Source organism: Pteronotus mesoamericanus, unplaced genomic scaffold (genome assembly GCF_021234165.1).
Source record: "Pteronotus mesoamericanus isolate MK-2021 breed Mesoamerican mustached bat unplaced genomic scaffold, CSHL_Meso_final contig_105, whole genome shotgun sequence".
NCBI lineage: Eukaryota > Metazoa > Chordata > Mammalia > Chiroptera > Mormoopidae > Pteronotus > Pteronotus mesoamericanus.
The window spans coordinates 3,652,465-3,670,285 of record NW_026555006.1 but is presented as its reverse complement, the minus strand read 5'-3'; the positions used below and the strand labels follow the sequence as shown (position 1 = coordinate 3,670,285).

Genomic DNA, 17,821 nt, shown 5'->3' with positions numbered 1-17,821 from the left:
ATAATTGGAAAGGACCGTATAGAGGCCAATGTGAGGACTAGGGGTGGAGAGGACTTAGAGCAGCACAAGTAGAAGCTTGGAACCAGGAAAGGTTTCTGTGTGGAGCATCAGGTACATGCAGGGACAGGAGATGGAAAGGTGGCTTGGGGTCTAATCAAAGAGAGACTGAAATCCCCTAATAAGATAGTTTTACTCCATCTTATAGGCAAATGTAAACCAGTAAATGGTTTTCACAGTTAATTAATTATAGTTGCTCATTTAGAGGATGAAGAAGAGAATTCAGGAATATTAGAGGCGCACCAGAAATAGAGCTGGCAAGGGGAAGGGTGTAAGTGGTTCTATTAAAAAAAAAAAAAAAAGGAGCCCCCAGGTTTGATAGGTTAGAAATGACCACCTAAAAGGACTCTCAGCTTTCAAACCTCAGTGGCTTAGAGAATAATGTTGTCATTAACAGAAACAGAGAAATTGGATAAAGAGATGGGTTTGGCGAGGGAAGGGATGATAAACTCAGTTTTAGCCATGCTGCGGTTGAGTTCCACAGAAACAGCAAACTGGCAAAATCCAAATGTAAGATACAGCTTTTGGCTTTCGGCTGGGAGGCAGTGAAGGTGCAACTTTCTTCAGTCATCCCGAATGCGGGTTCATCCGACACCAGCCCCCTCCAGCATGCTGCCAAAGTTCGACTCCAAAAGATCAGAGTTGTATACCTGCGGTGCACCGGCGGGGTAGTCAGTGACAAACCTGCCCTGGCCCGCAAGATTGGCCGCCTGGGCCTGTCTTCAAAAACGGTTGGTGATGACATCGCCAAAGCAACTGGTGACTGGAAGGGTCTGAGGATTACAGTGAAACTGACCATTCAGAACAGACAGGCCCAGGCTGAGGTAGTGACTTCTGCCTCTGCCTTGATGATCAAAGCCCTCAAAGAACCACCACAAAACAGAACGAAGAAAAAAACAAAACAAAACATTAAGCACAGTGGAAATACCACTGTTGACGAGCTTGTCAACACTGCCCAACAGATGCGGCACCGATCTTTGGCTAGAGAACTCTCTGGAACCATTAAAGAGATCCTGGGGACTGCCCAGTCTGCGGGCTGCGATGTTGATGGCCGCCACCCCCATGACATCATAGATGACATCAACAGCGGTGCAGTGGAATGCCTGGCTAGTTAAGAACCACAAAGGAAAATATTTCAATTCAAGATCATTTTATAGCCAAAAATTAAAAAAAATATAAAAAAGAAGAAGAAGACTGTAAAACATAAAAATGGGGGGGGATTTTAGCTGAACCCATGAAAATAGTAGGGGCTAATGGAGGGCGAAAGAGCAAGGTCGCTGTCTCAAAGGAAACATGCAAGAGTATGGGAGTACGGGTACAGTGTTAACTTTGGGAAGAGTAAGAATACTTTTCCTTTGAAATATGCAAAGCAGAGGAAGAAAGTGTAAGTGAAGTTAGTAAGAACTATTGAAGAAAAGGAGAGATCATTTTCTATAAAGTGAAGAGGCTGAATTAGATACTGAATACTAATGAAAAGATTCCACTGTGGGGATTTAACTGGAAATCAGTAAGAAGTCGATAAGAAGACTGTTAAATAGTTACAGGTATCCAATAAAAGTAAGACAAAATGTAAATTGTGATAGATACAGCCATCTTCTGATCTTGATTTTGTAACCTCTGACAGCACTAGCAGCCGAGGAACCAGATGATGAGGGCCCTGGGGAATGGAACGCAGAATGCACAGAGTACAAAACATCCAGCGACAGGGAATTCTAAGGGTGACAGCAAAATCAACACTGAAGAAGCTGACCACAAGCTCTACACTGAGCAGTGAGATAAATAAAATTGAAAGGTGCCAAATGGCCAAGAAAAAAATGGAGAATTAGAGCTCAGACCAAAACGAGAGAAGTTTGGAAGAAGTGGTAGAAGATGAAGGTAAGAAAACCGTGATTAAAAATAATTTTTTTAATTCAATATTATGGAGACAGTGCAGCTCTTAGTCATAACAAGGCCAAAGCAGTATGTTTAGTGGTTAACATTGAGATGAAACTCAATGAATAAGGAAGAAATGTAAATACCCTCTCTCATACCTATTTGCAAGAAAGCTTCATGAGCACCTACTCCACAGTGCCCAAGTATGTTACACATCTCAAAGTGCTCAATAAACAACTATATGTCATCTGTTTGTTCCTAAATTCCTTCATTATTTCTTCATTTAAGTAACCATTACTGAACCTTCTTTAGAATGCCAGGTTCTGGGAGGAGAAATGGTTGAGAGGAGTTGTATTAGTAATGGCAACTAACATTTATTGACTTCTTACAACAGCTAGGCATTATTTCAACAAATTTTCATTTAACTCCTTTAATGGTCAAAGCAACCCTGTAAAGTAGGTCCTTTTATTCTCCTCTTTTTATAGATGAGGACACTGGAACTCAGAATAAATTCACTGTCCAGGTGTCAAGAGCTAGCACCCTGGTTCTTTCTTCTCCACACTTCACTAACTGTAGGAAGAGGATGTTTACCTTTCTGTCAAATTAACATTTAATTACATATTTCTAAATGTCCTATCCTCTGCATGCATTAACTGTAGAAAAAATAGAGAGAGAACTCTTATGTATTGCATGTATTTTAAAATATCAAAACTATCAGAGTCTAAAACTTCTCAAAGTTATCTTTTTCTCCTTGTTATTCCCAAAGACAAGTAAGCTATCTTCTTAACAAAAGCTCATAAATTCCAAAATTAGATCAAATTAGGTATCTGACATTCAGGAATCAGCATCCTAACTGGGGAGGTAGGAGTCAATATGTATTGCACGTTAAAAGAAGATGACGACTTAGTGACGTATGCAATGAGTATGGCATATTGCTGTGAATTTGGAGAACGGGTCAGTCAGCGACAGGGCTCCACAGAATAGATTGGCCCAGAACTGGGCTTTGAAGAAAAAGGGCAGTATGCCAAAGCAGAATGGAGGCAGACGGCATTTCAGGGAAGCAGAACATCATACGCAAGAATGTGGAGACCAGAAATGAAAAGATGCGTTCAGAGGAAAGCAAGTAAGCAGCAGCACTCTAGTAGGTTTATGTAGGAGTACAGTGGCAGAAATGTCAAGAAGAGCAAGCTGAGCCCTGACCAGTGTGGCTCAGTTGGTTAGGTGTCATCCCACAAAGCGAAAGGTCTCTGGTTCAATTCCTAGTCAGAGCACATGTTTGGGTTGCAAGTTCGGTGCCTGATTGGGGACATATTAGAGGCAATCAATCCATGTTTCTCTCTCACATCTATGTTTCTTTCCCTCTCTTTTTCCCTCCCTTTCCCTCTCTCTAAAAGTAAATTTAAAAAATCTGTTTAAAAAAAAAGAAGAAGAAGAAGAAAGATAGAAGAGCAAGCTGAGATTAGATGGCAATGAGACTTGAATATCAGCTGAGCCAACTGTGGAGGGAATTTCATCTGCTGCATTTCATCTAATAGGATTCTTAAATTACTTATTTTCATATAATACTGAATGTCAACTGTAACTTAAAAAATTTTTTTAATTTAAAAAAACAAACCACTTATCTTCTTACTAAATCACAAATGTGCTGAAATGATGCTACAGTCATTTATTAAACTAACTTTTTAAAAAACCTACAGAAATTATGAAACTGCTTTTAAAAAGCATAGCTCATACAGTAATTTGTAGATCTCCCAGTTCAGCTCATATTCATTTCTTAGTCTCTTAATAACCACATTCTCAAATAATGTTTTTTAAGCTTCTATTTGAACATTTTCAAGTGATGGGGAGCTCACCATGTTGTAGAGTCGCCTTATACCAGCGGTCCCCAATCCTTTTGGCACCAGGGATGGGTTCCGTGGAAGACAATTCTTTCAGGACTGGGGCAGGAGGCAGGGTGCGAGACAAGAGTTGGAGCTCAGGCAGTAACTCGAGCGGCCTCCAGGGACAGGAAGAGGGAGGTTATGGACCCTGCCCTACACTACCTTGCCTATTCAAGACAATTCCTTCTATAGGACAAAGATAAGTAGAGAGAAAGGGTTATAAACATCAATTTTCTATAATTCAACCCTATAAATCGAAACAAAATCCTCTATATGCCACAATATATGCTCTTTCATTGACGAATAAACATAGGAAACTGTCTTCTGTATGGCAGAGTCGACATTCGGTGTTTTTGTTGAGCATCTTTTGTTCATTATTCTAACTTTACTTGGTCTGGGGGAATGGGGGACCACCTTCTACCCTGTCAGCAAAGCGTTTCTGGTGAGGCAGATAACATCTCAGCTCCAGGCAGGGAGCACGGGACTGTGAAACTGTGATTGGTCGGAACCAGGAAAGTAACTGAAGCTAAGGTGACCAGCACTAACCCTCCTAATCCTATCACATCCAGAAAGCACAAGAACGGACTTGGATGGAGTTCCCACAGGGCAGGCTGAAACTGCTGCAACCATCTTACCACCAAAAAGGGAGAACCTAACTGAAAATGAAGCCAACCCAGTAGAACTTCAACAGACAAATGGAGATTGGAGATCTGGATCCTCATGACCTTGTTTAAGTGCCAACTTCAAACCACACCTAAGCCAGATTTGCTTTTTTCTTAACCAGTTTGGGTTTTTTCTTTCACTTTCATTTCAAAGGACTACCCAACACATATGGTAATTGCCATATCTTTTAACAAAAAAAAGTAGGTCAACTTCTCAGCACTTATCTGTTGTCAATGCATTGTATATAATTTGGTTATATCGGTAACCAAGTATAGATACTAAATTTAAAAAAAAGGAATCTGGCACATTTTAACATAGCATTTCACCTTCAACACTGCCTTGCACTGTCTTGTTTCTAGGCAAAAATCAGTATTTTACTGTAACTTTACTGTATATTATATATAACACTGTAATGATAAGAATAAGCAACTCAGAAATTAAAATTTTTCATTACATCATTATCACAGTTATTTAAGAAAACAGAAAACAAGACCAAAACACCCACAAAACTAATGAACTATCCAGAAGCCATGTAAAAGCTCTTACTTGAAGCTGAAGAGTATGTCGAAGAATTGTTTCTTCTAAGGCATGGATCCACTTCTCTCGCTCATCAGCATCACGAGCTGGAATAAAAGATTATAAAAATTAAAACCTTAATTTCTTCAATATAGCTCCACATTATTGAAAGTAAACATTAAAAGAAAATAGGAAAAAAAGAAACCCGAGAGGGAAGGGGGGGTAACAGGGAAAAGAAGGGGAAGGGTCAAATCAAGGAACACCTATAAGGGACCCATGGACAAAGCCAGAATGAGGAGGGACTGAGGGTGGGAGGTGGGGGTGGGTGAGGCAGGGGAAAGTAGTGGTGGGAAAATGGAGACAAATGTATTTGAACAATAAAAAAAATTTAGGAAAAAAAATTTTAAACCACGATGCTAAATTACTGTAAACCAAATATACAGAAAAATATCTTAAAAACAGCCAGAAATGAGGTGGGGACGGGGTGAGTAGGATGTAGGGAGGGACATATTACTTTCAAAGAAACAACAATTAAATGGAACTAAAGTCTCAGAAGAAACAATGGGAACCAGAAGACAATAGAGAACTACATTTAATTGTTGAAGGAAATAATTTCCAATCTATAATTCAGTGAAAAATATCCTTCAGGAATTAAGATAAAGTCATTTTCAGACCAACAGAAACAGAGAATTTGTCACCAGAAGACATTCAAAGAAAATTTTAAAAGGTATCCTTCATGCATATGGAATAATAATGTCTGAGGGATGGTGGTAGAAGCAGGAATGCATATAAGACAACAGAAATCATAAGTACCTGGTAAAACTGTAAAACTAAGTGAATAGTTAACAAATATGGTAACAGAGAACCAAAATGATTTCTGGGGTGTTACCAATTAGAAATAACTGGAGGTTGACTGGTTACTGGAAGTAACTGGAGTATGAATTCATACTGGAGGTTATCAGTATGAATTCATGGTTTTGAATATATATGTAAATAAATACAGAAATATGGACATGGATACATATGAGTGCACATAACATTCATATATTTCTTAGCTCTAAGAGGTTCTGGATGCCACGATTCTCAACAGGCATAAGTACACCTAGCATCAAGTGTTGATTTCCAAATACCGTTCCCCATTAAAAGGAACCAGAGCTCCTTGGGAAAATTGTTGATTTCAGGACTAAGACAGGGAAGGCAGAAAATAAGCCTCAAACATCGTTTTTGTTTATGTGCCAGAAAATAAGACAGGAAATACTCAGAGAATGATAGGGACATGTCAAAAGAAGACAATCAAGGACAATTTGAGCATCAAAATAATTAATGATAGTAAAGAACTTTAATCCTTTGAGTAAAACAGGAAATCATGAGTTACTACTAATACACAGACTGAGAGTGTGATGACGAATGGGATATTAGCATAGCTTCAAAACACCTCCCTACAAAATACTAATTAGGAAAGGAAAAAGATAATATTTAACAACAAAAGTCTGGCAAATACTGCTTTAATCAGGTGATCAAAGTAAATGTCAGCAGTAACAGGACAAATTGAAATCCTGTGGTAAGAACAAAATTATTTCAGTGATCTTCAAGCCAAAGATAATGTAATCTGAATCAGATCATAGAGAAACATCAGAAGAAAACAAACTGAGGGACACTCTACGAAATAATTTCTATAATTTTTAAAAGTGTCAAGGTCATAAAAGTCAAGGAAAGACTAAGACACCGTTCCAGATTTAAGGAGTCTAAAGAAACAGAATTAAATGCAGGATGTGATTCTCAATCAGATCCTCTTGCTATAACAAACATTACTGGGACAACTGGCAAAACTGGAATAGAATAAGGATTGGTGGGTATTAATAGATCAATGTTAATTTCCCCCTCCCTTCTCCCCTCCCTCCCCACTTGTTCCTCTCTCTCTCTCTAAAATCAATATTTAAAAAAATATGACTACAGAGAGAGGAAGACAAATACCATATGATTTCACATATATGTGGGATCTAGAGAACAATATAAATGAACAAACAAATAAACAAACAAAAAAACAGACTCATGGATGCAGAGTACAAACTGATAGTTGCCAGGGAGGAAGGGGTTTGAAAGGGGATAGGCGCAAATGGGGCAAGGATTGAGAAGTACAAATTGGTAGTTAAAAAATAGTCATAAAGAAATAAAGTTTAGCACAGGGAATATAGTCAATAATATTGTAATAACTATGTACGGAGCCAGGTGGGTACCCAGCACCAGGTGGGTACTTTGTAAATATGTAACTGCCTAACCACTATGCTGTACACTTGAAATTAATATAAAATAATATGGAATGTCAACTGTAACTAAAAATAAAATTAAAATTAAAAGAATGTGCACTTTAAAGCAAAATGCCGAGGTTCAACTGTGAGCTTCGCTATTTATTAACCATGTATCTTTCAACAAGTTGCTTAACCTTTCTAAAGCCTCAGTGCTCTCATTTCTAAAATGAGGACAGTAATAGTATCTACCTCATAAGATGATTGTAGATTTTAAATAAGTTAATACTAATATAACACTTGGACAGGTAGTAAGTACACCAGATTCTTCCTTGATAGAGTTAGTCACTCTCTCTATCCTTTCAATTCCTACTGAACATGCTGGTTCAACCACTCATACAGTCTCTTGCCTATAAACAAAACATCACCACAAATGTAGAATATGCACTACATCCTGCCATCTCCGATGCAGCCTCTATACCTCTCAAAATGCTGTTTCCATCAAAAACCTCAATATTCTCCCATATACTGTAGAATTTACCTAACCTCCGGCAGAGTAAAAATCCTCCACATCTTCTACTTCATGCCTCTTTTACATGAACCAAACCATCTTTACAGTGACCTCTAAACACTCTAACTGAATAGTCTTCCTGCTCATGGCATACTTCCCCCCCTTTAAACTGTGACACTGACTCTCCCCTTCTTCCCATCTATCTGAACCCCACGTGCCTCAGAACAGGTCCTAGTTCTCCTCAAGGAAGCTTTGCCTAACTAGTCCAAAAGCAGTGATCTCTCTCTCTCTCCTTTGAACTCCTAGAGGACTTTTAAATGCCACTACAACACCCAATTACTTTTTGGTCAAGTATTTACTTATTACCTATAAAACTGAAATCTTATACTGCCCCTCCACACTGTTATTTACACTTTTCACGTGTTCATGTTTTGTATCTATGATTAAAATTTAAGTTATCTGATAATAACCATACTGTTTAACACAGTACTAGATACATCCACCCATCCTTCCATTCTCCCATCCATCCACCCACCCATCCATCCATTCATCCAACCACCCATTTATTGCATAATTATTGTATAACAACTACTTTGTAGAAACTGGGGATATAAGTTCAAATAAGAGCCAGGCCCTGTCTTTAAGAAGCTTACATTCAAGTGACAGAGGGAAACATACATAAACTGACGGTGGCTACTACACAGAATGACTGATACTACCAGGGTTAGGGAATCAGTGTAAGCACAGAGTTCAAAACCTGTCCCAAGGAGTGTGTGTTTGTGAAGATGAATTTGGGGAGGACTGATGGAGCGAGGAGACAAGAGTTGAGTTTTTAAAAATGAGTAGAAATTAGAGTCAAAGGTTCAAGTGTGGGTGTGGATGTGTGTCAGGGGAGGGAGGGAGGTGAATGGGGAAGGAGGAGAAGAGAGCTGTGGACGGGGGTCACTGACAGGCAGGCATTCAAGGTAGAAGACAGAACAAGCAAAGGCAAATGTGGGACAAATTACTGTATGAGAATACAGGACTAAACAGAAAATACAGCCCATTTTTCTAGTGTTGACCTTCGCAAATCATTAACACCATCTGCATATTCATTTTAATACCTTCGAATTGGACGCTTGCTGGCATAAAGATATATATATATAGACCAATGAAACAAAAATAGAGAGCCCAGAAATAAACCCTTATATGTATGGCTAAATAATAAAAATAAAAAAAACAAAGGTGCCAAGACCACACAAGCGGAAAAGGCCGTGTCCTCAAAAAATGCTGCTGGGAAAACTGGATATGCACACATTCAAAAGAATGAAGATAAACCTTGCTTTATACCATATGTAAAAATTAGTCAAAGTGGAGGGAAGACCTAAATGTCAGACCTAAAACAACTAAACTCCTGGAAGAAAACAGGGCGAAGCTTCAGAACATTGGACTTCGCAAATATTTCTTAGATATGACTCCAAAAGCACAAGCAACAGAATTTTTAAAAATAGACAAACAGAACTACAACAAACTTAAAAACTTCTGTGTATCAAATAAAACAATCAACAGAGAAAAGGCAACCTATGGAATGGGAGAAAATACTGCAAATCATATATTTGATAAGAGGTTAATATATAGTGAATATACTGTATAAGGAACTTCTAACATGCAACAATAACAACAACAAGAAACTTGATTTTAAAAAAGGGTAAAGGAGTTAACAGATATTTGCCAAAGACATACAAGTAGCCAGTGAGCACATGAAAAGATGCTCAACATCACTAATCATTAGGGAAAGGAAAATAAAAAACACAATGAGATACCACCTTTCACCCATGAGGATGGCCACCATCAAAAGTACAGAAATAGTAAGCGTTAGCAAGGATACAAAGAAGTTGGAATCCTTGTGCGCTGTTGGTGGGAATGTAAAACGGTATCACCATTATGGAAAACAGTACAGAGGTTCCTCAGAAAATTAAAAACAGGAACACCATACAATCCGGCAATCTCACTTCTGGTTATACATACAGTGTACCCAAAAAAATTTGAAGCAAAACCTCAAAGATATAGTTGCACATCCATGTTTACTGCAGCATTATTCACAATAAACAAAGGCGGATAAACTCAAATGTTTATTGACAGATGAATGGATAAAGAAAATGTGGCATATATATATACACACTGAAATATTAGGCAGCATTAAAAAAATAAGGAAATTCTGACATAAGCTACAACATGGATGAACCTTGAGAACATTATACACTAAGCAAAATAAACCAGTCACAAAAGGACAAATACTGTTATCATTCTATTCATATGAAGTATCTAAAGTAGTCGAAACCATAAAAGTGGAAAGGAGAAATGCGACCACCACTGGCTGGGGAGAAGGGGTAGGGAGAAATAGTGTTTAACTGATACAGAATTTCGGTGTCACAAGATAAAAAAGTTTTAGAGACTGTTGCACAACAATGTGAATATACTTAACGTTACTGAACTTAAAAATGGTTCAGATGGTAAACTTAGTTATGTTCTTCATAATTAAAAAATAAATTGACAGCTTGGACTAAATTGTCCTTTCCAGCTGAAAATTCAATATTCTATTATCCTGACTCACATAGTCAACCTTCTCCTAGTCTCTCATGAGCCAGTAAACAAACATGTACCTCGCTGGATCCACTAGGGAAAAATATTTGTCTACATGAAGTACCGATGAAGTGCATGGTTATTTATTCAATCATAATAAATTACCTGTTCACATGAGAAATAAGAATACAGTAATTATATACAATTTGCAAATCATCTGCTGAGGCAGCTCTCTAGAAGTAAAATTAAACTTTTGAACAAATTCCTGCTAAAATGGTCCAATTTAATTAGTTAAAACAACTTGTAAATAGTACCTATGTTCCCTATATACATAAAGACAGGTTAACTCTTCCTCCCTCTTTTTATAAAGTTTATATACCGTATTTTGCCATGGATAATGTGCTCCTGTGTATAATGTGTGCCTATGCTTTTGTGTGCATTATATGGGGGATTATTATGCCCATGGTATGTACTCACTATATACCTACGTATAATGCTCATCCTTATTTTTCCCTCAAAAATTTGGGCAAAAAAAATGCCTGGCTGGTGTGACTCAGTGGATTGAGTGCTGGACTGTGAACCAAAGGGTCACCGGTTCGATTCCCAGCCAGGGCACATGCCTGGGTTGTGGGCCAGGTCCCCAATAGGGGGTGCCTGAGAGGCAACTACACATCGATGTTTCTCTCACTCTCTTTCTCCCTCCCTTCCCCTCTCTAAAAATAAATAAAATCTTTAAAAAATTTTTGGGCAAAAAAGTCATATTATACTCAGCAAAATACGGTATTCAACTTATCTCCAGAATTCTTATTGCTAGCACCTACCTCTCCTCTTCATTACATTTTCAAGCTCTCTTTCCTTTCTCTGAGCCAGGAAGTTCCAAATTTTGTTTGGCTATGACCCACAATAAACACAGTTTGTAGAATGACACAGTTCACAAATACATATGCACATATTTGTGTACATACACATATACATATAAAACTGGAACATCAGTTTCACAAAACAGTGTTTGCTTTTACTACATGCCATGCACATTGATATTTCCTCTCTGCTGTATTTCACTTTTTTAAAAATGATCTTGGTCCACCAAATAGGATTCACAATTCACAATAAATTGCTATCTACAGTGTGGAAAACACTTCTCTCAGCCACTCTAACGCCCCACAAAGCTACTGCTTTTCAGTATCTCTTAAGCAGTACAGGATAAAGACTAAGAAGGTTGGCTCTCTCTGATGCCTAGCTTTGTCCCTATTCATCCAGACCTTGAGCATGTTACTTAAAACTCTCTGGGATTTACTTTTCTCATCCATAATGAGGATGATAATACTATCTATGGGGATGGTAACAGTACCTGGACCTTACAAGGTTGTTGTAGGGTTTAAATGAGATAATCTCTACAATATTTACCACAGAGCCTGATATATACTAAAATATCAACATAATATTATCCCACACAGCCTTAAGAGAAAACAAGTTCTATTAATAATCTAATAAATGACTAGCCAGAAAAAATGAGTAGGGAAGGAATTACTGGTAAATTCTAATTTCTAATAATGACTGGTTTACATGGAAACAATATACAGTGCACAGAGGGAAAAACAATATCCATCCAGTAAATAAAATATTTACATTTTCAGGATTCTATTCACATTCCATATATTACATATATTTGAAGTAGATTTTAAGACAAGTTTCTAAACTCCTATTCCTTGCCATTCCTGATCCACTGCTCTCGTAAGAATCTTTTCTCTTAGTCACATTGTCTTTTCCTCTAAGACATCAAGCAACTATGAATAAATTACTGCTTGTTTGTGAAAGGAAGTGGTTATTTGCCTGTTTTGTAATTTAAGTAAAAAAAAAAAATTAGCCTCTATAGTCAGGAAAGCCTCCTTTTCTCCAAAAATCATTGTGAAATGAAAATATTACGCAAAAACAGTATTTACAACATTAAATGCTGAGTAACTGCTCCAAAATCTACAGAGCGTCAATTCACATCAGGTATTGTGTTGGAGATAAAAGCAAGGATAAGGTAGACCATAATCTCAAGTAATTTAGACTCCTGAAAGGTACAATCACTTGGTTCAGTAGTACATTGCTTAGTGGGGGGTTATCTTCACACATCCTAACAGCCTCTACTATCTGCTTATTAGAAGCCTATTCATTCTTCTAGGCTATACTAAAATGCTATCTTAACCATGTATATCGCTCATGATAAGAGGATCTACTCTGTCTTTCCTCAAATTTATTCAAATATTTCAATACTCAGGTAACAAATAAATGTGTCATATACTAGACATTGTCTTACGCATTAGGGGCACAACCTTAAGCAATAGTTTATAACTCTAGTCCAGCAATAATCAGAGTCCAAATCTACCTTTCCTAATTCCCAATATACTCCTCCATGAACCACTTGATTTTGATTTCAGTTACATTATACTTATTACTCACATAACCCAAGTTCCCAGCTTTTGCTCGAGATGTTCCTTCAGCTGAAATGCCTGAGTCTTGCCTCTATCTGTGTAAATAATAACAGCTAACTCTATTAAGCATTTAATTTGTGTCAGGATGGTCTGATACGTACGCGTAAACATTTAACATGTATTACTTAATAAAATCCTCACAACCAATACATAAGATAGGTATTATCCTTTTTTTCCAGACCACAAAAAGAAAAAGTTCAGTATTTTGCAATAATGATCAAAAACTTCCCTACTCTGGTGAAGGAAAAAGCCACACAAGTCCAGGAAGCACACCGAGTCCCAAACAAGATGGAACCAAAGAGGCCTACACTGAGACACATCATAATTAAAATGTCAAAACTTAAAGACAAGGAGAGAATCCTAAAAGCCTCAAGAGAAAAGCAGGGAGTTACCTATAAGAGAGCTCCAATTAGATTGTCATCTGATTTCTCAACAGAAACATTTCAGGGCAGAAAGGAGTAGCATGAAATATTCAAGGTAATGAAAAGCAGGGATCTACAACCAAGGCTACGTTATCCAGAAAGGCTATCATTTAAAATTGAAGGAGAAATAAAGAGCTTCCCAGACAAGAAAAAGCTAATGGAGGTTGTTAACACCAAACCAGTACTGCAACAAATGTTCAAGGGCTTGCTTTAAGAAGAAGAAGAAAAAGAGGGGAAAAAAGGAGGAAAATAGTTCAAAAACAAAATGGCAAAAAATATGGATCTATCAATAATTGGCTTAAATGTGCCAACCAAAAGACACAGGGTAGCTGAATAGATAAGAAAACAAGATCTATATATATGCTGCCTCTAAGAGACCCACCTCAGATAGAAAGGCACACAAAGACTAAAAATAAAGGGATGGAAAAAGATACTTCATGCAAAGGGAAAGGAAAAAAAAGCTGAGGTAGCAATACTTATATCTGACAAAATAGACTTTAGAACAAAAGCTAAAGTAAGAGACAGAGAAGGACACTGCTTAGTGATAAAGGGATCAAGCCAACAAGAGGATATAACCTTAGGAAACATTTATGCACCAACATAGGAGCACCTAAATATGTAAAGCAAATCTTGATGGACATAAAGGGAGAGGCTGACAGAAATACAGTTTTAACACCCCATTGACTTCAATGGATAGATCTTCCAGACAGAAAATCAATAAGGAGACAGTGGTTTTAAACAACCCACTATACCAAATGATATTTTAGAGCATTTCAGCCCCCCTAAAAAAAGCAGAATATACATACTTTTCAAGTGCACATGGAACGTTTTCTAGGATAGACCACATGTTAGGACACAAAACAATCTCAATAAATTTAAGAAGACTGAAATCATATCAAGCATCTTCTCTGACCACAATGTTATAAAACTAGAAATCAATCACAAGAAAGACACTGAAAAACACACAAAGACATGGAAGCTAAAAAACATGTTAGTATATTGCAATGACATTGTACCTAGAAAGCAACAAAACTAAATGGAGTGTCCAGGCTTCAAGCAACCCTAGACCTGTTAATAAGCCTCATTCCATGCCCTTCTCGCTAGACAAAGTCCTTCTTACAGGATAACAATAATAAGCCTTTCCATGCTTTTGAGACAGTATGAAACAGAAAGAACTAGAGCCAAAAACTCTAGTCAGAAAATGTGGAAAAGTCCAGTTACACCACTTTTGTGTGACCTCAAGAGGACAGTATTTAACACCTCTGAGTTGTGTCCAAAAATTTCAAAAAGGGTTAAAATCACCAATCACCTCAAAGGTCTCCTGTGAAAATCAGGTGAAATAAGATATGCAACACTGGGGAGCCAGTGAGGTCAAGGGGCCCTTAGGACAAAATTATTTCATGATAATACAGAGACACCCTCTGTGTTTTTTCACTGTGTTGACATCTGCACTGAATGGTGGCAAAACTGCTGGCATCTTAGCAAGAATAGAAGCAATGGCACCAAAGATCCATTCGAAGTGCCAGACATATCATGGCATGGCATGGAATGGAGTATTTTCATATATAAACCTCACTGCTATAGTTTCAGATTCCACACTGCAACTAACCAATAAGAAACCATCACTTGTTGAGTTCTGGTAAAGTATCAAAGAATAATAATCACAATTATATGCAAAAGCTATTAAAATACTTGTTTTTGTAACTATATATCTGCATGAAACTATACAAAAATGGCATATCACAAAATATTGAATGCAAAAACATATGAAAATCCAGCTATCTTCTATTAAACCAGACATTAAAAAGATTTACAAAAATGTAGAAAGATGACACTCTTCTAATTTTTTTTGTTCATTTGGGGAAATGATTATTTTCTCATATCTGTTATTAGTATAATGGGTTTGTTATTGATATTTTTAAGTGAATAAATAATTTTTAAATCCCTCAGTTTGAATTTCTAACCTGGTAAATACCAGTAGATATAACCCATGTAAACAAAAGCTCTTTGGAATCCTCAATAAGTTTGTAAAGGGATTCTGACACTAAACAGTTTCAAAATCAGCCCTGGCTGGTGTGGCTCAGTGGATTGAGTGCCGGCCTGAGAACCAAGGGGTCACTGGTTCCATTCCAGTGAGGGCACACGCCTGGGTTGCGGGCCAGGTTCACAGTAGGGGGAGCGTGAGAGGCAGCCACACATTGATGTTTCTCTCCCACTCTTTCTCCCTCCCTTCCCCTCTCTCTAAAGGTAAATAAATAAAGTCTTAAAAAAAAAGTTTCAGAATCTCTGGTATATATTATATGTGACATCTTATTTGATTACTTACTGATTGCCTCCTCTACTAGAATGGCAGCTCCTAGAAATCAGAAGCTTCTTGGTCTTACTTGTTGTCATGTATCTAGCACTTAGCAAAGCACTTTGCCTATTTTATTTATTATATATTTGTGAGTGCGTACATGAAAGATGCTGAATAAAAACATTCCACTTAGATAATTAGGTGGTTCAAAGTGCCATAGACTGTAATCTGTAACCGGTTCAGACAGGTTGAGTGCTCAGAGGGTGGTTTTAAAGAAGGTAATAAAGAGGTGTGGAGAGAGAAAAACCAATCCACATGACTCTAAATCTAAGGTAATCTAAACCAATGTTTTGATATTCAGAAGGTGTAAGTGCCATAGTTTAAATAAACTGCTTATCATAATTAGGACAGTGGTGAGATCAGAGTAGAGAAAGAATGATCTATGTACTTTAGTACATTTTGTATAAGCTTCTATCAATGTACCTGTAACACTATACTGCTCATTTGTTAACATTTTTTCCTTCCATTGCTCAGCTGTGTATTCCTTGAGGTCTGGGATGGAATCTGATGCATAGCTTCTTAATTCTCAAAGCTTGACATGTTCTTAGCAACTAATTGAAACTCATAATTACCAGACAAACGATAATTTGTCATCTTTTTAAATGATAACTTCTCAGGTCTCCTGACCAGCACGTACTAAAACCTGGGCCCCCCACCAAGCATTCTCAGTTCCTCATATCCTTCTCTACGTCTTCATTTCTCCATTGCACTTACCCCATCACACACATACACACACACACAACACATTTGTAAACTTATACTCTGCCTCTTACCACTAGAATATAAGCTCCACAAAGGCAGGTATCTTTATTTGTTTTTATTTATTGATGTATCTCAAGGCCCAGGCAAACAAGTGCTCAATAAATATTTGTTGAATGAGGAATAATGATCCATTGATTTCATTATTCAGTGTATTAGTCTATACTTAATCAGTTTGTTGTAATATTGTATGTGCAGCAAGATCAGCATCTTGTGTTTTCATCCTTTGTGAGTTAAAGTTTTTCACTTGTTTTTTGTAATAACAAAACCAGTAATATTTTCTTCCTGTGGTTCCATTTTTTTATATTTGGAAACTAAAAATAGGTTGAATTTCCTAAGAAATCATTATTTTTGCTTAGCATCCCTTAAAGCTGCCATAATTGACTCCCTTGATTTTTATGAATAGTTTTAGCAAAAGTCTCCAAACTGTTGAATGAAACACAAGCAAATATTGACAAAAGTTTCTCCCCCACAACTCCTGCTTTGACTATCTAAAGGAATAGTGTGCTTCTCCTGGAGTCAGCACTGTATTGGGCAACTGGTATCTTTCAGTCAGTCAAAGTAAAGATGTTTCCTAATTACTTTAACTCCAGGTTTTAGTAAAGAGGCCATTATTCCTTAAACTTCAATTTAAGAAAAATTAAGATTTGGGTTTTCAATCTTTAAGACTAACAATACCGACGGGGTAGAAAAAGTATTGGGAATAGGATGGCTTTAGAGAACTCACCCAGACAACAATAAAAAGGGTGATTTGGCACAACAGAGACCAGAAAAGGGAGAGAAGGAAGTTAACAAGTCACTTAGGGGATAAAGAAAAGGTATAATCTAATGGAGACTGTGAAGTATTTGATATAGAGACAATGTAAGGGAAGCATATATAAGGAAAGAGAAGGCTTCAAATTGGATAAATTGCGTAAGCTGAAGTGCTACTCCACAACATGAAATATAGGAGGGAAAACTGGCTGAAATTGGTGGGTTGAAAATTTTTATTTTGGGTTTGAAGAGATTCAGATTCAACTCTGAAATCTGGGAAACCTGACCTCCTGAAGAATCTTATTATCAAAAGGTTTCTTGACTTTATTAATTAAGAGTATTCAAATAAATTTTGTTGGAAAATACTCCCTTCTCCAGGAGAAGCCAACAAGTAGAATACGTCTTTTTCTCTTAATTTATTTTTTATTGTTGTTCAGTGACAGTTGTCCTACCATTTCCCCCATGTATTATAGGGAAGGGAAGGAGAAGAGGGATAGAAGAAGGTAATTTTGAGAAGCTGAAGCCACATCTCAGTTCATGAGGAGAAATATAGAATTTCAAAAATACTTTCACTGATTACCAAGGTTAAGGGTTATTCAAAAAGGAAGAATGATGTTACAGAATCATTCAACTTTTGAATTAAACAATGAAAGGAAATAGAGAAGAAAATTAAAACACATTAGAAAATCCAGGAATAAACTAAAGCAAGGCAACTAAAATATATCTATAAGAAAAGAGAAGTTG

The 17,821-nt window shown here is 37.1% G+C and overlaps 1 protein-coding gene across 4 annotated transcripts in view; it reads right to left on the bottom strand.

Moving 5' to 3' along the window:
* The window catches only part of OSBPL9 (oxysterol binding protein like 9), a 124,690-nt gene that overhangs the window by 64,728 nt on the left and 42,141 nt on the right, over positions 1-17,821 (bottom strand). For all 4 annotated transcript variants that reach the window (XM_054572966.1, XM_054572972.1, XM_054572923.1 and 1 more), the window contains exon 4: positions 5,019-5,095. In XM_054572966.1, the coding sequence (XP_054428941.1) occupies positions 5,019-5,095 (77 nt within the window). The remainder of the gene's footprint in view (positions 1-5,018; positions 5,096-17,821) is intronic.